Source organism: Garra rufa, chromosome 15 (genome assembly GCF_049309525.1).
Source record: "Garra rufa chromosome 15, GarRuf1.0, whole genome shotgun sequence".
In the NCBI taxonomy this organism is placed as follows: Eukaryota; Metazoa; Chordata; class Actinopteri; order Cypriniformes; family Cyprinidae; genus Garra; species Garra rufa.
Genome location: NC_133375.1, coordinates 43203402 through 43221440, shown reverse-complemented (window position 1 = coordinate 43221440; position 18039 = coordinate 43203402). Strand labels below are relative to the sequence as shown.

The following is an 18039-nucleotide window of genomic DNA, read 5'->3' as shown; positions in this document are numbered from 1 at the left end:
TTTTAGGATTTATAAATATTTTAAAAATCTCTTTTATTTATATATTATATATATATATATATATATATTAGGGCCGGGACTTTAACGCGTTAATTTAGATTAATTAATTACACAAAAATAACGCGTTAAAATTTTTTAACGCATTTTAATCGCACTAAGTTTTGCACCGCGGAACGTTTCTCACTGGATGAGATTAGGCGGACCGATTATACTGGAGCACAAACTAGCGTTCAGACAAGCCAAAGACGTCCGTCCTAAATAGTATTGTATGTCCCAAATCGTAGTATGTTTAAAAAGTATTCAAAAGATTCCCGGATGGTCTACTACTTAACGATATTGCCCGCAACACACTGCGCCGTGAACGAGGATTCGATTAGAACTACAAACACGCATAAAAAGTGTTAAAAAACTACAAACATGGAGGATATACGCGACCAACGGACAGGTAGAGAAAGGGGTTTGAGTGATAAATAATCAGTGTGTAACCTGATAAAAACTATTTTTTTTAAATGTTATCCGCATTATATTCCATGTGCAGCAACTTTTATAATGATAGGTTTGGTCATTAACGTTTAAATGCATAATTAAGCAAACACAAGAGCAGAGTTCTCTACATTTAATGGCAATATTGTACTGGTCTGGTGGACTTGGTTGAACAAAAATAAGCAATATTTTGTTGCTTAAGCTTATGTATTCAGTCATTATTCAATGGTATACTAAAAATCCATGTAAAATTCTTAATTCTCAGGTCAAATATTTACATGCGATTAAAATGCGATTAATTTCGATTAATTAATTACAAAGCCTCTAATTAATTAGATTAAAATTTTTAATCGAGTCCCGGCCCTAATATATATATATATATATATATATATATATATATATATATATATATATATATATATTTTTTTTTTTTTTTTTTTTAAACAATAAAAATTGGTAATAAATATTATTATATACATAATAAATTTGTTTAAATATTATATATCAGTAGTTTATATGTTAGTATATGTAAGTAATAATTAATAAATGCAAATTACAATGAATGCATATTAACCATAAATATTATTATATTATATTTGTAAGATGTCTTAGTCTATATAAAAGTTAATAATAAGAATAATAACAATAAAAATGTGTATATATATATATATATATATATATATATATATATATATATATATATATTATTATTTTATTTTTTTTCCAGAATTTATAAATATTTTAAAAATCTCTATTTTATTATGTTTATATATATTGAACAATAAATATTGGTAATATTATTATATACATAATAAATCAAATATGTCAAAATATTATATCTTAGTAATTTATATGCAAGTATATATAAGTAATAATTAATAAATACAAATTACAATTAATACATATTAACTAGTATAAATATTATATTGTTTTGGAAAGATGTCTTAGTCTATATAAAAGTTATTTTATTGTTAAATATTCATTTTTAGAATTTATAAATATTTTAAAAACCTGTATTATATACATAAATTTAACAATAAATATTGGTAATAAATATTATTATATATGTAATTTGTTTAAATATTATATATTAGTAATTTATATGTTAGTATATATAAGTAATAATTAATAAATGCAAATGACAAAGAATACATATTAACTATAAATAATTTTATATTATTTTTTAAAGATGTCTTAAAGGAATATTTCACCGTAAAGTAAATCTGAGCTTGTTTTTGCACAGAAAAAAATGTGATTTTGATCAGATCAGAATATATCATAATTTAGACTGAATATAGACTGTAAATGAAACTATTTATACATTATGAAATGTTCTGTGAACTAGCAGTAAGTCTGTGGGTCAATGAAATGCAGAAGTTGTCGATCGGAGAGTGTCTCTCTGTCCTTGAGCGTCTGTCCTGCTGACTGACTGATGAGGTCACTCACCGGACATCTGTCCCGCGCTCTGATTGGTGGCGGCGGGTGTCAGGGGGCGTCGGCACACGTCTGATATGCGACACCTGACGGCTTTATTATTGTCTCTGCACTGACAGACACACCTGCCCTCCTCTGATCTCCGGCTGCTCCTCCTCAACTCTGAATAAGGGTCAGTAGGAGGGCCGTTCACACTGCGTCTCTGTGGTTGATACACTTCAGCTCTGATTCCAGAAGATCCGGGACTCACTCACGAATGAATGAACTGAGAGCATGTGGAGTTTTTATTGTATTATTTGCTTTTAAAATATAATTTTGGCATGACGAAAGCCTTTTCATGCTGACATGGAAAAGAAACAAATAAATGCAATCAAATCAATAATAATAAAAAAAAACATCATTTTTATTTATTTTGTTATATTTATCAGTGTATTGGCTTAATTACATTTATTTAAATTATACAATTAATTTTTACAATTTAAATTAAAAAATATATTTTAATCATATTTATTATAAATATAACTAAATATTATTTAATTAATTTACATTTATTCATTAATTTTAAATTTTAATTATTATTATTGTTATTATTATTATTATGTTTAAACTAAAATAAAATAAGAAATGTTTAGTACTTTTTATTAGTTTTTTAACAGTTCATTAGTTTATATTTATTTTTATTTTGGTTAATTTTAAACAAATTTAAAATGAGAAATGTTTAGTGATTTGTTTTCGTCATGCCAGAATTATATTTTAAAAGCAAATAATACAATAAAAATATACCAAAATCACTGAACATTTCTCATTTTAATTTAGTTGAAAGTGACTAAAATAAAAATAAATGGAAACAGTAAAGAATAAAAAAACTACAAAAAAAACTAATAAAAAGTAGTAAACATTTCTTATTTTATTTTAGTTTAAACATAATAATAATAATAACAATAATATTTTTTTTGTAGTTTTTTTTAATTCTTTACTGTTTCCATTTATTTTTATTTTAGTCACTTTCAACTAAATTAAAATGAGAAATGTTCAGTGATTTTGGTATATTTTTATTGTATTATTTGCTTTTAAAATATAATTTTGGCATGACGAAAGCCATTCATGCTGACATGGAAAAGAAACAAACAAATAAACGCAAACAAATCAATAAAAAAAATCATTTTTATTTATTTAGATATTTTTAGCAATGTATTGGCTTAATTACATTTATTTAAATTATACAATTAATTTTTACAATTTAAATTAAAAAAATATATATTTTAATCATATTTATTATAAATATAACTAAATATTATGAAATTAATTTATATTTATTCATTATTTAAAAAAATTATGTTTAAACTAAAATAAAATAAGAAATGTTTAGTACTTTTTATTAGTTTTTTAACATTTCATTCGTTTTTATTCATTTTTATTTTGGTTAATTTTAAACAAATTTAAAATGAGAAATGTTTCGTGATTTTTTTATTTTGTATTTTTTATTTTATTTTTTATTATTCTTTACTGTTTCCATTCATTTTTTATTTTAGTCACTTTCAACTAAATTAAAATGGGAAATGTTCAGTGATTTTGGTATATTTTTATTGTATTATTTGCTTTTAAAATATAATTTTGGCATGACGAAAGCCATTCATGCGGACATGGAAAAGAAAAATTTATTTTGTTATATTTATCAATGTATTGGCTTAATTACATTTATTTAAATTATACAATTTATTTTTACAATTTAAATTAAAAAATATATTTTAATCATATTTATTATAAATATAACTAAATATTATTAAATTAATTTACATTTATTCATTTTTAAATATTAATTATTATTATTATTATTATTATTATTATTATGTTTATGTTTAAACTAAAATAAAATAAGAAATGTTTTGTACTTTTTATTAGTTTTTTTAACAGTTCATTAGATTTTATTCATTTTTATTTTGGTTAATTTTAAACAAATTTAAAATGAGAAATGTTTCGTGATTTTTTTTTGTAGTTTTTTGTTTTAAATTCTTTACTGTTTCTATTCATCTTTATTTTAGTCACTTTCAACTAAATTAAAATGAGAAATGTTCAGTGATTTTGGTATATTTTTATTGTATTATTTGCTTTTAAAATATAATTTTGGCATGACGAAAGCCATTCATGCGGACATGGAAAAGAAACAAACAAATGATTGCAATCAAATCAATTTTCAAAAAAATCTAATTTAATTTATTTCAGTACATTTATCCATTTATTGGCTTAATTATATTTATTTAAATTATACAATTAATTATTACAATTTATATTATTAAAAAATATTTTACTCATATTTATTATAAATATAAATAAATATTATTAAATTTATTTACATTTTTAAATATTAATTATTTTTTATCTAACTTTTTATATTTATTCATTTAATTAAACATAATAATAATAATAATAATAATAAAAAATAATTAAGAGCTGTCATGATGATCAAGATCGTTTGATATACTATTTTTAAAATATTTTTTTATTAATATTTTAAATTAGTTTTTATTTTTATATTTTCCTTTTTATTTTAATTTTAGTTTGTTTTCAGGCATTTTTGTGTTTTTTATACTTTTGCAGCTTTTTTATTTTACTTAATTTCAACTAAATTAAAATGAGAAACGTTCAGTGATTTTTTTTGTATTTTGTTTCTTTACAGTTTGTATTATTTTTTATTTCAGTCAAATTCAAATAATTAAGTCATTTTTTAAATGCAGTCATTTTTGTCTTTTTTATTTCTTTACAGCTTTTAATAACTTTTATTTTAGTCAATTTTAACTAAATTAAAATGAGAAATGTTTAGTACTTTTAGTGTTTTAACATTTCTTTAGTTTTTATTACATTTCTCATTTTAATTTAGTTTAAATTGAACTAAAATAAAATAAGAATAAAAAACTACACAAAAATTCACTAAACATTTCTTATTTTAATTTAGATTAAACTAAAATAAAAATTAATAAAAACATTGAAGAATATAAACTACTAAATAATAATAATTAAAGAAAACATTAAGTTAATTTAAATGTAATTAATTTTAATTAAATTTAAATGTGAAATGTTTAGTCATTTTTTTTTTCTTTACAGCTTTTAATAATTTTTATTTTAGTCAATTTAAACTAAATTAAAACAAGAAATGTTTACAATTTTCTTGGCAGCTTTTATAATTTTTTTTAAAGCTTTTATTATTTTTTTATTTAGTCCATTTAAACTAAATAAAAATGAGAAATGTTTAGTCATTTTTAGTACTTTTTAAGCATTTCTATAGTTTCTTTTTACGTTTACAGTTTGTATTGTAATTTGTATATTTGTATTTATTTACTTTTTTATTTAAGTTATTTCATTTTATTTTATTTTTAGTCACTTATTTGGTAATTAGTAATAAAATAATTTTTATTTCAGTCAAGTGTGAGTTTGTATATATAAATGTAAGTATATTTATTACAAAGAAAATGTATAATTATTATATACATTTTAATTACAAAATATTAAAAATGTAATGTATAGTGTTACAATGGTACCTTTTTAATATTTTAATTTATATATTTATTTTCATTTGATTAAAAATAAATGTATTTATTAACAAAAAAAATATTTTTCATTTATTTAATTGTTTCAATTATTTATTTTTAATTTATTACATATGTTAAAATAGTGATAATTAAAAATAGATATTACAGTGCTGTATATATTTTTCTTTATATTTTATATCTGATTTTTATTGTTAACATTTTGTATTGTATGTTGTATTTTTATTGTAATTTTATTTTAGTTATTTTATTTTATGTTTAGTAATTGTGTTTTTACTTTAGTTTAATATAATAGCCCTGGTTCTGTGGCCATAGAGTGAGACTAAATATTTGAACAAAGGAAAAAGGAGATATTTTAACCTTAAATCAACAAGTCTGAAAGCAACAGGCGAGACTGAACTCCAGAAAGCAGTGGTTTATTTGTGTATTAATGATGATTGGTGAGTTATTGAAGGTGATTGACATGATTGGAGACAGATCTGCTGGTAAATACAGCTGTTGAATCATCATAATCACATTGTTTTGATATAAACATAAACCAAATTAACTTTTGTTCATCATAACAGTGTTTCCATTGCGTGGAGCTGGACTTTGATTTCCAATGCTGTCAGTCACCAATCAGCCGCTCTGATTAAAGTAAACACGCTAATGACACACAAACGCTGCGGAGGCGTGATGAAGATGAGTCTCCATCATCATCATCATCAGTGTGTTTAACTCGTCCGTCCTGATTGTTGTGGCGAGTCCACTCTCTCTCTCTCTCTCTCTCTCTCTCTCTGTCTGAGTATCCCTCTCTCGCCCGCCGCTGCTCTCAGCCTAATTGGCTGACGGTGGAGTGTCTTTGTCGTCATGGAAACTACTTTAATGTCTTTTTATTGGACATCATGGCCTTGAGTCATGGCCGCAGGAAGGAGAATTAGTGAGGAGAGGAAACAGAGAGCGAAGCGCCGTAATGAGAGTGATTTCAGACGATCAGTCTACAGTAAGATAAAAGCTGCTTTATTTACATCAAATTACATGCTGTCAAATCATACATGCGCTCACAGCAGGGTTATTAGAGTTGATCAAAACTACAAAAACAAAAAAAATTTTATAACTTAAAATGAATGTTAACAAAAGCAAAACTAAATGCAACGTTTCTATTTTTTTTTATAAAATTGTGGTCTCTACAAAATAATTCAGAACTATTAATGTAACAATTACTGTAATATATATATATATATATATTTTTTTAACCATTTCATTCATTTTTATTCTGGTCAATTTAATCAAAATGAGAAATGTTTAATTTTTTTTTCAAGCTTTTATGTATTTTTATTTTAGTCCATTTAAACAAAATTAAAATGAAAAATATTTAGTAAATTTTTTTTTTTTTTTTTTAATTTTGCAGTTTTTTTTTTATTCTAAAACGTTTTTATAAATAGTTTTTGGTCAATTTAATCTAAATTAAAAAGAGAAATGTTCAGTGTTTTTTTTTTATTGTACCGCTTTTATTTATTTTATTTTAGTCCATTTAAACTAAATTAAAATGAAAAATGTTTAGTAATCTCTTTTTTAATTCAGTAGCTTTTATTAATTTTGTTATATGTTTAGTGATTTTTTTATTTTTATTTTTTTATTTATTTATTTTTTTCAGATTCTTTACCAATTTTATTCATATTTATTTTGGTCAATTTCATTTAAATTAAAAATAGAAATTTTCGTGATATTTTTTTTTTTTTTTTAAGTTTTTTTATTTATTTTTATTTTAGTCAATTTAAAGTAATTAAACTACTTTTTATTGTTATTTAGTAGTTTTTTATTCTTTAAAGTTTTTATTATTTGTTTTATTTCAGTCAATTTAATGTAAATTAAAATTAGAAATGTTTGGTGATTTTTGTCATTTTTTAATTGCTGTAATTTTTTAAAGTTCTTTATTCTTTTTTATTTTAGTTCATTTTAAACTGAATTAAAATGAGAACTAAAACCATAACAAACATTTTAATTAATTAAAACAAATGTTAACAAAAACAAAACAGAAATAAATTATAAAAAAAATTAACATTTCTCATTTTTATTTGGTTTAATTTGATGTTCTAAAATAACGAAAACTAAAACTTAAATAATAATTACATAATTAAATTTAGTGCTGAATTAATTTTACCACTGGACATACAACAAAACAAAACAAAATTGTATTTTTTGGAAAAATGTGGTCTCTACAAGATAATTTAGAACTATTAATGTAACAATTATTATAATATAAGTGCAAAAATATATTTCTTTACAGCTTTTATTTATTTATTTTTTTTAGCCAATTTAAAGTAAATTAAAATGTAAAATGTTTAGTGATTTTTTTTATTTATTTTAAATGTATTTATTTTGTAGTAGTAGTGTTTTTTTTTTAAATTACCATTTTATTAATTTTTATTTTGGTCAATTTAATTTAAATTAAAATGAGAAATGTTTGGTGATTTTTCTGTTTTTTTTTCTGTTATCACTTTTATTTGTTTTTATTTTAGTCGATTTAAACTACATTAAAATGAGAAATGTTTTGTGATTTTTTTTTTTTTGTCTTTTTTTTTAATTGCTGTATTTTTTTGTCATTTTTTTAATTGCCGTTTTTTTTTTTTTTTTTTTTTTCATTTTTATTTTGGTTCATTTTAAACATATTAATTTTTACTTAAAATGAAAACGAAAACAAAACATAATTATTAAAAAAAAAAAAAAAAAAAAAAAATTATTAAAAAGCGTAACATTTCTCATTTTTATTTGGTTTACTAGTACTAAAATGTATTAAACAAAACAAAATGTTGATGTACTAAAATAACAAAAAGTCAAACTGAAATAATAAATAAATAATTAAATTTAGTCCTGAATTAATTTTAACTCTGGACTTACAGCATAATAAAGAAAGATCTGAAGGATTTCCCATCTCTGGAGAATAAATGTTGTTCTAAAGGTTAAAGGGTTAAACAGACGATTCTGCTGTGTTTCTCGTGCTCTTCTCCATCATGTGTGCAACAATATCACATCCGTTGACGTGTGTTTGAAGTGGTGGCGTTAGCAGTTTTAGCACGGACGCTTTTCCCATCTGAAAGCCCTTTTAGTTTTTAATCAGAGTTGATTCGATTCAATTATTCATTTTCTTCCCAAACGCTTTTGAGGTGCAGATATGGGATCAGTGGAGAAGAAAGGGCCAGTGGTTGTGTTTGAGGAGTGCTTTGATGAACAAACGTCCACAGATGACCACAGACCCTTCCTGACCTTTGACCTGTCTGTGTGTCCGCAGGTGTGTGGAGATCATCGCTAAGGAGGGCCGGAGTCTGAAGGAGCTCTATCTGGTGTCCTGCAAGATCACCGATCACGGTAAGACTCAGATGAGTTTGGATGTGCTTTGTTTCTGTCTCTGGGTCTGGAACATGAACACTTCAGGCCACAGGAGCTTGATGTTCTGTATAGAAACACTGCATTCTCACGGTTACAGGGGGTGCTATGATAGATATAGATTTATATTTTTTTCAAAATCCTAAAACTTGCCAACTGTCGTGGTGAAGCAGCTTTTGTATTTTATTATTTTGTTTTATTGTATTTTTTAAAATAATTTTTTTATTTAGTTTTTTTTTCCTAAATCCTAAAACATTTAATAACTGTCAATATCAAGCCGCAGCAAGCTTTTACATTTTATTTATTTTTATTACATTTATGCATTTTTTTATTCTAAAACTTTGCTCAGTATTATATTAAAGCAGCACATATTTATATTTTATTTTTATATATATTTATATTTATGTATAATAATATAAAGATATATTAAACCTAGTATTTCACCCACTGTAATGGTGAAGCAGCTGTTTTAACATATATAATATATTTTATATATATATATATATATATATATATATATTTTTTTTTTTTTTTTTTTTTTTTTTTTTTTTTGAAAAATCTTAAATCTTTGCATAATCATGCTGAAGCAGCAGTCTTTTACATTTTGTTATATATTATTTATTACAAATATATATATTTTTTAATCCTAGTACTTCACCCACTGTAATGATGGATTTTATTTTATTTTATTTTATTTTCTAAAAATCCTAAAACTTTGCCTACTTTAATGGTGAAGCAGCTTTTGTTTTATTTTGTATTATTGAATTTTATTTATTTTAATTTTCAAAATCCTAAAATATTGACCACTTACTGTTGGTAAAGCAGCTTTTATTTTATTTTATTATTTTTCTTTTTTTTTATTTTTCTTTTTTTTTTTAATCCTAAAACTTTGCCTACTGTCATAGTGAAGCAGCTTTAATTTGTTTTTTTATTTCATTTTATTTTGTTATTTTATTTTATATCTTATATTTTATTTTTCAAAATCCTAAAACTTTGCCTACTGTTACGGTGAAGCAGCTTTTATTATTATTTTTTATTATTTCATTTTATTTTATTTCTTATATTTTTTCCAAAATCCTAAAACTTTGCCTACTGTCATAGTGAAGCAGCTTTAATTTTTTTATTATTATTATTATTTCATTTTATTTTATTATTTTATTTTATTTCTTATATTTTATTTTTCAAAATCCTAAAACTTTGCCTACTGTTACGGTGAAGCAGCTTTTATTTTTTTATTTTATTATTTAATTTTGTTTCTTTATTATTTTATTTTTCAAAATACTAAAACTTTGCCTACCGTCATAGTGAAGCATTTATTTATTTATTTATTTTATTCATTCATATTAACTTAGTTTTTAAAACCCTAATTGTAGTAATTGTAATTACTGTAATGATGAGGCATTGTTTTTTAAAAATGCTTATTTTTGATCTTTTGAAGCTACAGTCTTTTTACATTTATTTGTTTGTTGCAAAATCCTGGCAATCATGGCAAGGTAGCATTCTTTTACATTTTATGTGTTTAACTGTGTATCAAAATCCTACGACTTTCTTTAAATGTCCAAGTATGTGTTTTTAAATATCTTCTCCTCTGTTTGTATAAGAAGACAGCGCTCAAGTCGTGTCTTAGTCGATCTTCCGCGTCTGTATTTGATATCTGGAGTGTGTTTCTGTCCGTACAGTCCATTGAAGCCGTATTAATGTCCGCTGTCAGTCCCATGGTTGAGCTCCAGATCATACAGTACTGATGGCAGATAAAGCCTCTGATCCCTGAAACAAAGGCTGGGACAGCTGCATGTGTTCACGCACTGAATCACGGGCCGCTTTGGGTAATTACTGCCCGCTGAGAGCGAAGGACAGAGCGGAGCGATTACAGCGAGCGAACAATAGCTCCACGCGCTGCCAAACGCAATGTTAGACGCAACTGCGTGACGAAGCAAAACTCCTCCGATGAGCCCTTCTTCAGCTCAGAGTAACGAAAACACATTTGGCTTTTATTAGCTGCTCTCCTCCCACCAAAGAGATTTGCTTCAGTGTTTTCAGTGGAAAGGCCTTCAGCAGTAGGTTTGGGGGTCAGCGGTGCTCTTAAATGACAGTGTTGCGCTGTGTGTTCGTGTTGAGCTTTCCCATGGACACCAGCGCTGAGAAAATCACTGCCGTCAGACGCATTAGACGTCATTACATGCAGCTGTGTCACTTACAGTCAGCGGGGAAACTGTGAGACGAGACTGTGAGACCGCTAGATGCCCATGTAGTGTTTATAATTTTCCTTTATAGGCCTAATTACTCTCATGGTGAAGCAGTGGTTATTTACATTGCTTTTTGTAAATAATTATTAAATTATTGAAGACTTTCCTTACTGTAATGGCAAGTAGCAGGGTTTAATCAATTTTATTTTTTATTTTTTTATTTAATTTTAGATTGTTTTTCAGAATCCTATGGTAAGGCAGCAGGCTTTAACTGTTTTATTTTTGTTTGTTTGTTTGTTTATTTTTATTCGAATTGTTTTTCAAAATCCTAAACTGACGCCATGGTAAAGCAGCAAGCTTTAGCTATTTTATTTTATTTTATTATTTTACACTTATAAATTCATTTTCAGAGTCCTATAACTTTACCTATATTGCCATTGTATTTATTATTTATGGCAAGTTTTTGCTATTTTATTTTATTTATTTGTTTATTTATTTATTTATTTTGTTTAATTTAATTATTTATTTATTTATTTTTATTTTACATTTATAAATTCATTTTCAGAGTCCTATAACTTTACCTATATTGCCATTTTATTTATTATTTATGGCAAGTTTTTGCTATTTTATTTTATTTATTTGTTTATTTATTTATTTATTTTGTTTAATTTAATTATTTATTTATTTATTTTTATTTTACATTTATAAATTCATTTTCAGAGTCCTATAACTTTACCTATATTGCCATTTTATTTATTATTTATGGCAAGTTTTTGCCATTTTATTTTTTTTATTTATTTATTTATTTATTTTGTTTAATTTAATTATTTATTTATTTATTTTTATTTTACATTTATAAATTCAGTTTCGGAGTCCTGTAACTTTTCCTATATTGACGTTTTATTTATTATTTATAGCAAGCTTTTACTATTCTATTTTATTTTATTAATATATATTTTTTATATAATTTTATTTTAAGAATCATATAACTTTACCTATATTGCCATTTTATTTATTATTTATTTTATTTATTATTTATAGCAAGTGTTTTACAATTGTATTGTTTTATTGTATTCTATTTTATTTTATTAATAAATATATATATATATTCATTTTCAGAATGATATAACTTACTATTTATTTATTCATACTAATTTTAAAAATATATTATTAATTTATGTTTTTTTCTATTTCCTTTATTTTATTTATTTAGTCTTCAGTGTCACATGATTTTTACAGAAACACACAGATTATTATTAGTGTTGAAAACACTGCTGCCCAATATATTTGTGCAAACCGTCATACATTTTATTTTTAGATTTTAGGATGAAAAAATGAATAGAAAGTTTAAAAGAAAAGCTTTTATTGGAAATATAATTTTTTTAGACATTACAAACATCTTTACTGTCACTTTTGATCAATTTATTGCATCCTTAATGAATAAAACAATGCAACACACTATTTGTGTATCACAAAGCATGAAGCTTTGTTTTCAACATTGATAATAATAAATAAATGCTTCTTAAGCATCAAATCAAAATATTACACTCTTAAAAATAACAGTGCTTTAAAAGGTTCTTCAAGCAATGCATTTTTGGTTCCACAACTATCCAGTCAAAGGTTCTTCGAAGAATCATTTCTTTCTTACCTTTTTATAATCTGAAATACGTCCTTTCGCCACAAAGAACCTTTTGTGAAACAGATGTTTAATTATGGAACCATTTAGACAAAAAAGCTTCTTCTATGGCATCGTGAAGCACTTTAATTTTTAAGAGTGTAGAATGATTGTAAACATAAAAGCAAATAAAAATATCTGTATCCTCATCAGCCTGTAATAAACTCTAGTTAGGACGCAGCGTTAGTGTCCAGCGGTCATCTCGGACACCGAGAACATCCTCACTTCATCTCCACAGGTTTTGGCCGAACGAGCCGCGTCTCTGAAAGTCACTTTAGTGTTTCTTTGGCAGCAGTGAGTTAAAGTGACTGAAGGACACATCATGCTTCTTCACCGCAAACTTCAACCTTTAAATCCTTAAAATCACAAAGACAGCAACAAGTTCACTAGCCAGATGTTACTGTAAATACAAAAACATGTCAGCAGCCGTATTTATGGTGTTGAGTTGCACTAAAAAGTGCGTTTGGATTGTCCGGATCACGTGTGTTCCTCATGGGAAGTCTAATGTATTTCAGCCCACTTGAGATAATTACACATAAGTGGCGCAGCAATGTGCCGAATCGCCCCGAACTCCTCGCAGCATTTGTTTAACGTCAGCAGAACTCGTAGCGACGGTAATCACGACCCCTCGGCCCGTGATGAATGACCGCAACATCAAAACCCAACGCTAATGATGGCCTGGAATGCGCCCCAAATGCTCCGCTGTTTAAAGAAGATTAATGGCGGACACTCGATCCGCCGGGCCTCCGCGGGCTAATGCGGGTCGCTTTAGGGTGACGGCGAACACCGTTCGTCCTCCAAAGGCCGCTAAATACGGCCGTCCTCCCGCGTCCTGCTGCTAATGGAATGATCGGTGGATTTCCTGCGTGGCTCTTGATCAATTGGATAATAGGAGCTTGATTTTTGCATCCGCGTTCCTGGCCGCTTTGAGCCTTTCGTTTGAATTACAGGTGCTTGAGGGCAAAAAATGCAACAGAATGAACAAAAATGCCTCTAAATTGAAGAAAAAGGGACCTATGCACCATTAAACTAAATCTATTACATATGTTGAGATTGGAGAGTAATGTGGAAATTAAATGAAAAGGCTGATCTGCTCATGTTGCATCAAAGAATTTATTTTATTTCATTTTATTTTATTTTATTTGAATGTATTTTTTTTTTTTTTTTTTTTAATTTTTTTACTTTATTTTATTTTGTAAATTCGTTTTTTAAAATCCTAAAAAACTTTACCTACTGAACTGGAAATTTATTTTATTTTATTTTATTTTATTTTATTTTATTTTATTTTATTTTATTTTATTTTATTTTATTTTATTTTATTTTATTTATTATTATTATTATTTTATTTTATTAAATTTTTTGACTTTATTTTATTTTGTAAATTCTAAAAACTTTACCTACTGAACAGGAAATTGTATTTTATTTTATTTTATTTTTTTATTTTATTTTATTTTAGTTCAAAAAGTGTATTCACAATCAATTCAAATAAAAGGGACAACTATGGTCCTTTGCACAGTTAATATAATTTTTTATTAATAATTATTACAATATAAAGAGGAATCTTTTTTTTAAAGGTTTTTTTTGTTGTTGAAACATTCCTATAATGAATTTGTTTTTATCTTACACTGAAAAAAAATAATTAAAATAATTTTAAATATACAAATTTAAATAAAAAGTAAAATAAAAATAATATTATTATTAAAATATATATTTTTGTAACATTCCTGTATTGAATTCCTGTTATTAATAACAAAATAAAATAAAATAAAAAATAAATAAATAAAAAATAAAAGATTCTCTTTCTCAGTATTTTTGTCTTGTTTTCCAGTCCAAATATACTAACATTCATAAATCAAGATGCATTTACTAAATTGCCATTTATTTAATTATTAATATTATTGATAAAAATACAAAATTTAGTAAATTTATGCTTAAAACTAAAAAAAAAAAAAAACTTTTAAAATCGTTTACCTTAATTCAAAGAGAAAGCAAACAATTTTTCAGACCTCATTAGCAGATATTTTTTTCTTGTTTTAAGAATAAATTTGCTCTATTTTGATACAATTTTCAGGAAAAAAAAACATTCTGCTTTATTTGACAATGTTGAGATATTTGTACTAGAAAAAGATCATTAAGAGCAAAAATATTCCTGTAATGTATTACTGTTTTTATTTTACAAAGATGAAAAATGCCGATGGAAATAAATCTGAGGGGCAAATATTGCCACTCACTGGAAAAGCACATGTCTTTAGCATTGATTTTTTTATTAATGGCTTGTAGGAGTTTGTTCAAGCCCTTGTTCATGTTCTTCCACTGCTGTGTTTTCCTGCTTTTAATCAGCCGATCCAGAGAGATGCGGCGCAGTAATAATGCTCTTGTAATTTCCGCTGTGATGTAGTGAGCAGGAAATGGACAAACTGTGTGACGTTCACTTGTTAGAGCACATGAGGAGCAGCAACACCTGCCGAAGAGTTTCCGTTCAGCTTCCATTAAGTGCTGTTTTCATGTTTGCTGGTTTGTGATTGAGTCGAGCTGTGGTGACGCACAGCAAACATTCAACCTGCTTTAGTTTAATTCGTTTTCAGCATTACTAATGCACCGCTCTTTGATATGACGGCAGGTCGAGAGGATCTGACCTTAAAGATCACTGTGTGCATTATTAGGAGTGTATTTTAGAAAACATTTTAAAATTTTTGATGTAAACAGCGTCATCTAAAGTAAGAAAACACTTTTACTTTTTATTTTAAAGTATCACTGCTCTTAAAGTACTTCAAGAAACTAAGAAACAAACTATTAAAGTTATGTTCTACTTTATTTATTAATTTATTTACATATATACACTATACACTGCAGTCTTCAGTGTCACATGATCCTTCAGAAATCATTCTAATATACTAATTTGCTGCTCAAAAACATTTATTATTATAATTATTATTAATGTTGAAAACAGCTGAGTAGAATTTGTTTCAGTTTTTTTGATGAGTAGAACATTCTGAAGAACAGCATTTATCTAAAATTGGAAATCTTTTGTAACATTATAAATGTCCTTACCATTATTTTTGACCAATTCAATGCATCCCTGTTAAATAAAAGTAATTATTTCTGTCATTTCTTTCAAAAAATAAAATTAATTATATTTGAAAATATATTCAAATAGTAAATGGTTGTTTTGAATAGTAAAAATCATTATTTTTTAAAATTAATTTAATTATTGGCACAAAAACCAATGAGAAGTTATATAATTAAATGGATGGATTTAAATTATAATGTATTAATAAGTAGTAGTATAGTAATTAATTAATAAGTAGTAGTATAGTATAGTATTTTTTTTCTTAATTTTTAGTATTTTGTTTGTTTGTTTTTGTGTATTTCCATTTCCGTTTTTTATTTTTGTAATTTTTATCAGATTTTAATAGTTTTTATTTTAAGCTTTTTTAAGTCAGGTTTTTTTAAATGGTACATTTTACTAAATAAATTTATATATATATATATATACATATATAGTTTTAGTATAACTATAATAACCCTGGTTCAGGAAAAAAAAAAAAAAAAAAAAAAAAAAAAAATATATATATATATATATATATATATATATATATATATATATATATATATATATATATATATTCATTCATTCATTTTTTGTTTATATTTTAAGTTTTAGTATAACTAAAATAACCCTGGTCTAGTAATATTTTTTAAATATCATTAAGTTACTATTGCAGTTTTATTATTTTCTGTTTTTATTTTAAAAAGGTTAATAATTTAATTTTTTTTTGGTGTATTTTTTTATAACAAGTTAATTTTATTTAAAATATTTTATTATTATTATTTTAAATTAAAAAAGTGGTGTTTCACTCATTACTCCTAATTGCATGCTCATAATACAATGCATCAAAAAAGTACTTGATGGATAAAATAGTTTGTTTCTGGAGAAGCTGAACTATGATGTAGTAAAATCTTGTGAGTGGCATTGGTTCCTCCTGCATGCTGGTCTGTGGCGTCTCATTCTGTCATCGTCTGATGTGTTTGTGACATTTTCATTCAGCTCAGACTCAAACCCTATCATCATGCAGATCACAGGTGTATTTGTCATGTATTCTGAGAGCGCGACCCGCTGAGAAACACCTCAGACGTGACCTTCACCATCAGACACAACACTGGGATTATTTACTGTACAAAAGTCGCAGAAAACTCTTTTGAAATGCACTATTATTACCATGAACTGAACAGACCCATTAAGAAGATTGAAGAGGGAAATTCATAATGCTGTAAATGCATGAAGTGTTATTTGTGTTCAGACGCCGAAGGTCTCTCTTGTGAATTCTGATTTTTTTCATGTTTTGACAGCCAGCATTTCAACTCAGAAGCACACTGTGGCATGTTTATCCTCATTAACCTGCTAGTTCATATCGTCTGGGTGTTTTTTTTTTTCTTGTGTAGTTATGTTGATTTCTTTCTCTCTTTTTTTGAGCATAATCACGACTCGGATCACGTTTCATCCGTCTAATTTGATGAGTTTCATTGACACAAGACATTTGACATCAACAGATAATGAAAAGTGTTTATCATAGTTCAATTGTCTGTCTTTACTATATTGTGGTAAGCTGAATTTTATTGTTTTTCATTATTAAAAAATTGAACATTGTTAAATATCATTAAAATGAGTTATAATGATAAATTAATTAAATTAGTCAGTTATAATACTCATTAATTATAGTTATATTACATTATAATTATTAATTTTATTTAAAATTTAAATAAAAAAATAATTCTAATACAAAATACAGCTGCAAGCACTGATTTAAGCATTTAAATACATATGCAAAGCCTTGTAGACATTATGTAGCAAGCCTTTTTTTGCAAATACAGGTAGTTTACCATAGAAATATTATGTTTAGTAATGTTTATGACTGTTTTAGCATCAGCTGTTGTCCTTAAAACTTTGCATGCTTGTTTTTTTAATAATTATTATTTTATTTTACAGATTGAGCTAAAAACCTAGGACTAGTTTGCAAAAGTCTTTTACATCTTCTAATCATTTAACAAACGATTTCATTGACAGCAGGTTCTAGAGGCAAAGTTGTCCGGAATGAGGAGCTCTATCATATGATACGAATATAGCGTGTATGTGCGAAAAAAACAAAAACAAAAAAAACACGTAATGCAGAATCATTTACGCCTTTGGAAAATGCGTTATTGACCCACCAAGTTGCTGATTTATTTCAAATTTCTCACAGGCTTTTGGGGCCTTGAATCGAACAGGCCCACCAAGTTTCGTTCCAATCGGCCTCTGTTAACCATGTCTAATAGGTGCTCAAACTTTTTTTAGGCCAATGGCAGTCATTTT

At 25.5% G+C, this 18039-nt stretch overlaps 1 protein-coding gene across 1 annotated transcript in view; it reads left to right on the top strand.

Annotated features, from left to right (window-relative positions):
- fbxl17 (F-box and leucine-rich repeat protein 17) overlaps positions 1–18039 on the top strand; it is a 332150-nt gene that overhangs the window by 200871 nt on the left and 113240 nt on the right. The window contains exon 8 of the mRNA XM_073819086.1: positions 8734–8810. Within this exon, the coding sequence (XP_073675187.1) occupies positions 8734–8810 (77 nt within the window). The remainder of the gene's footprint in view (positions 1–8733; positions 8811–18039) is intronic.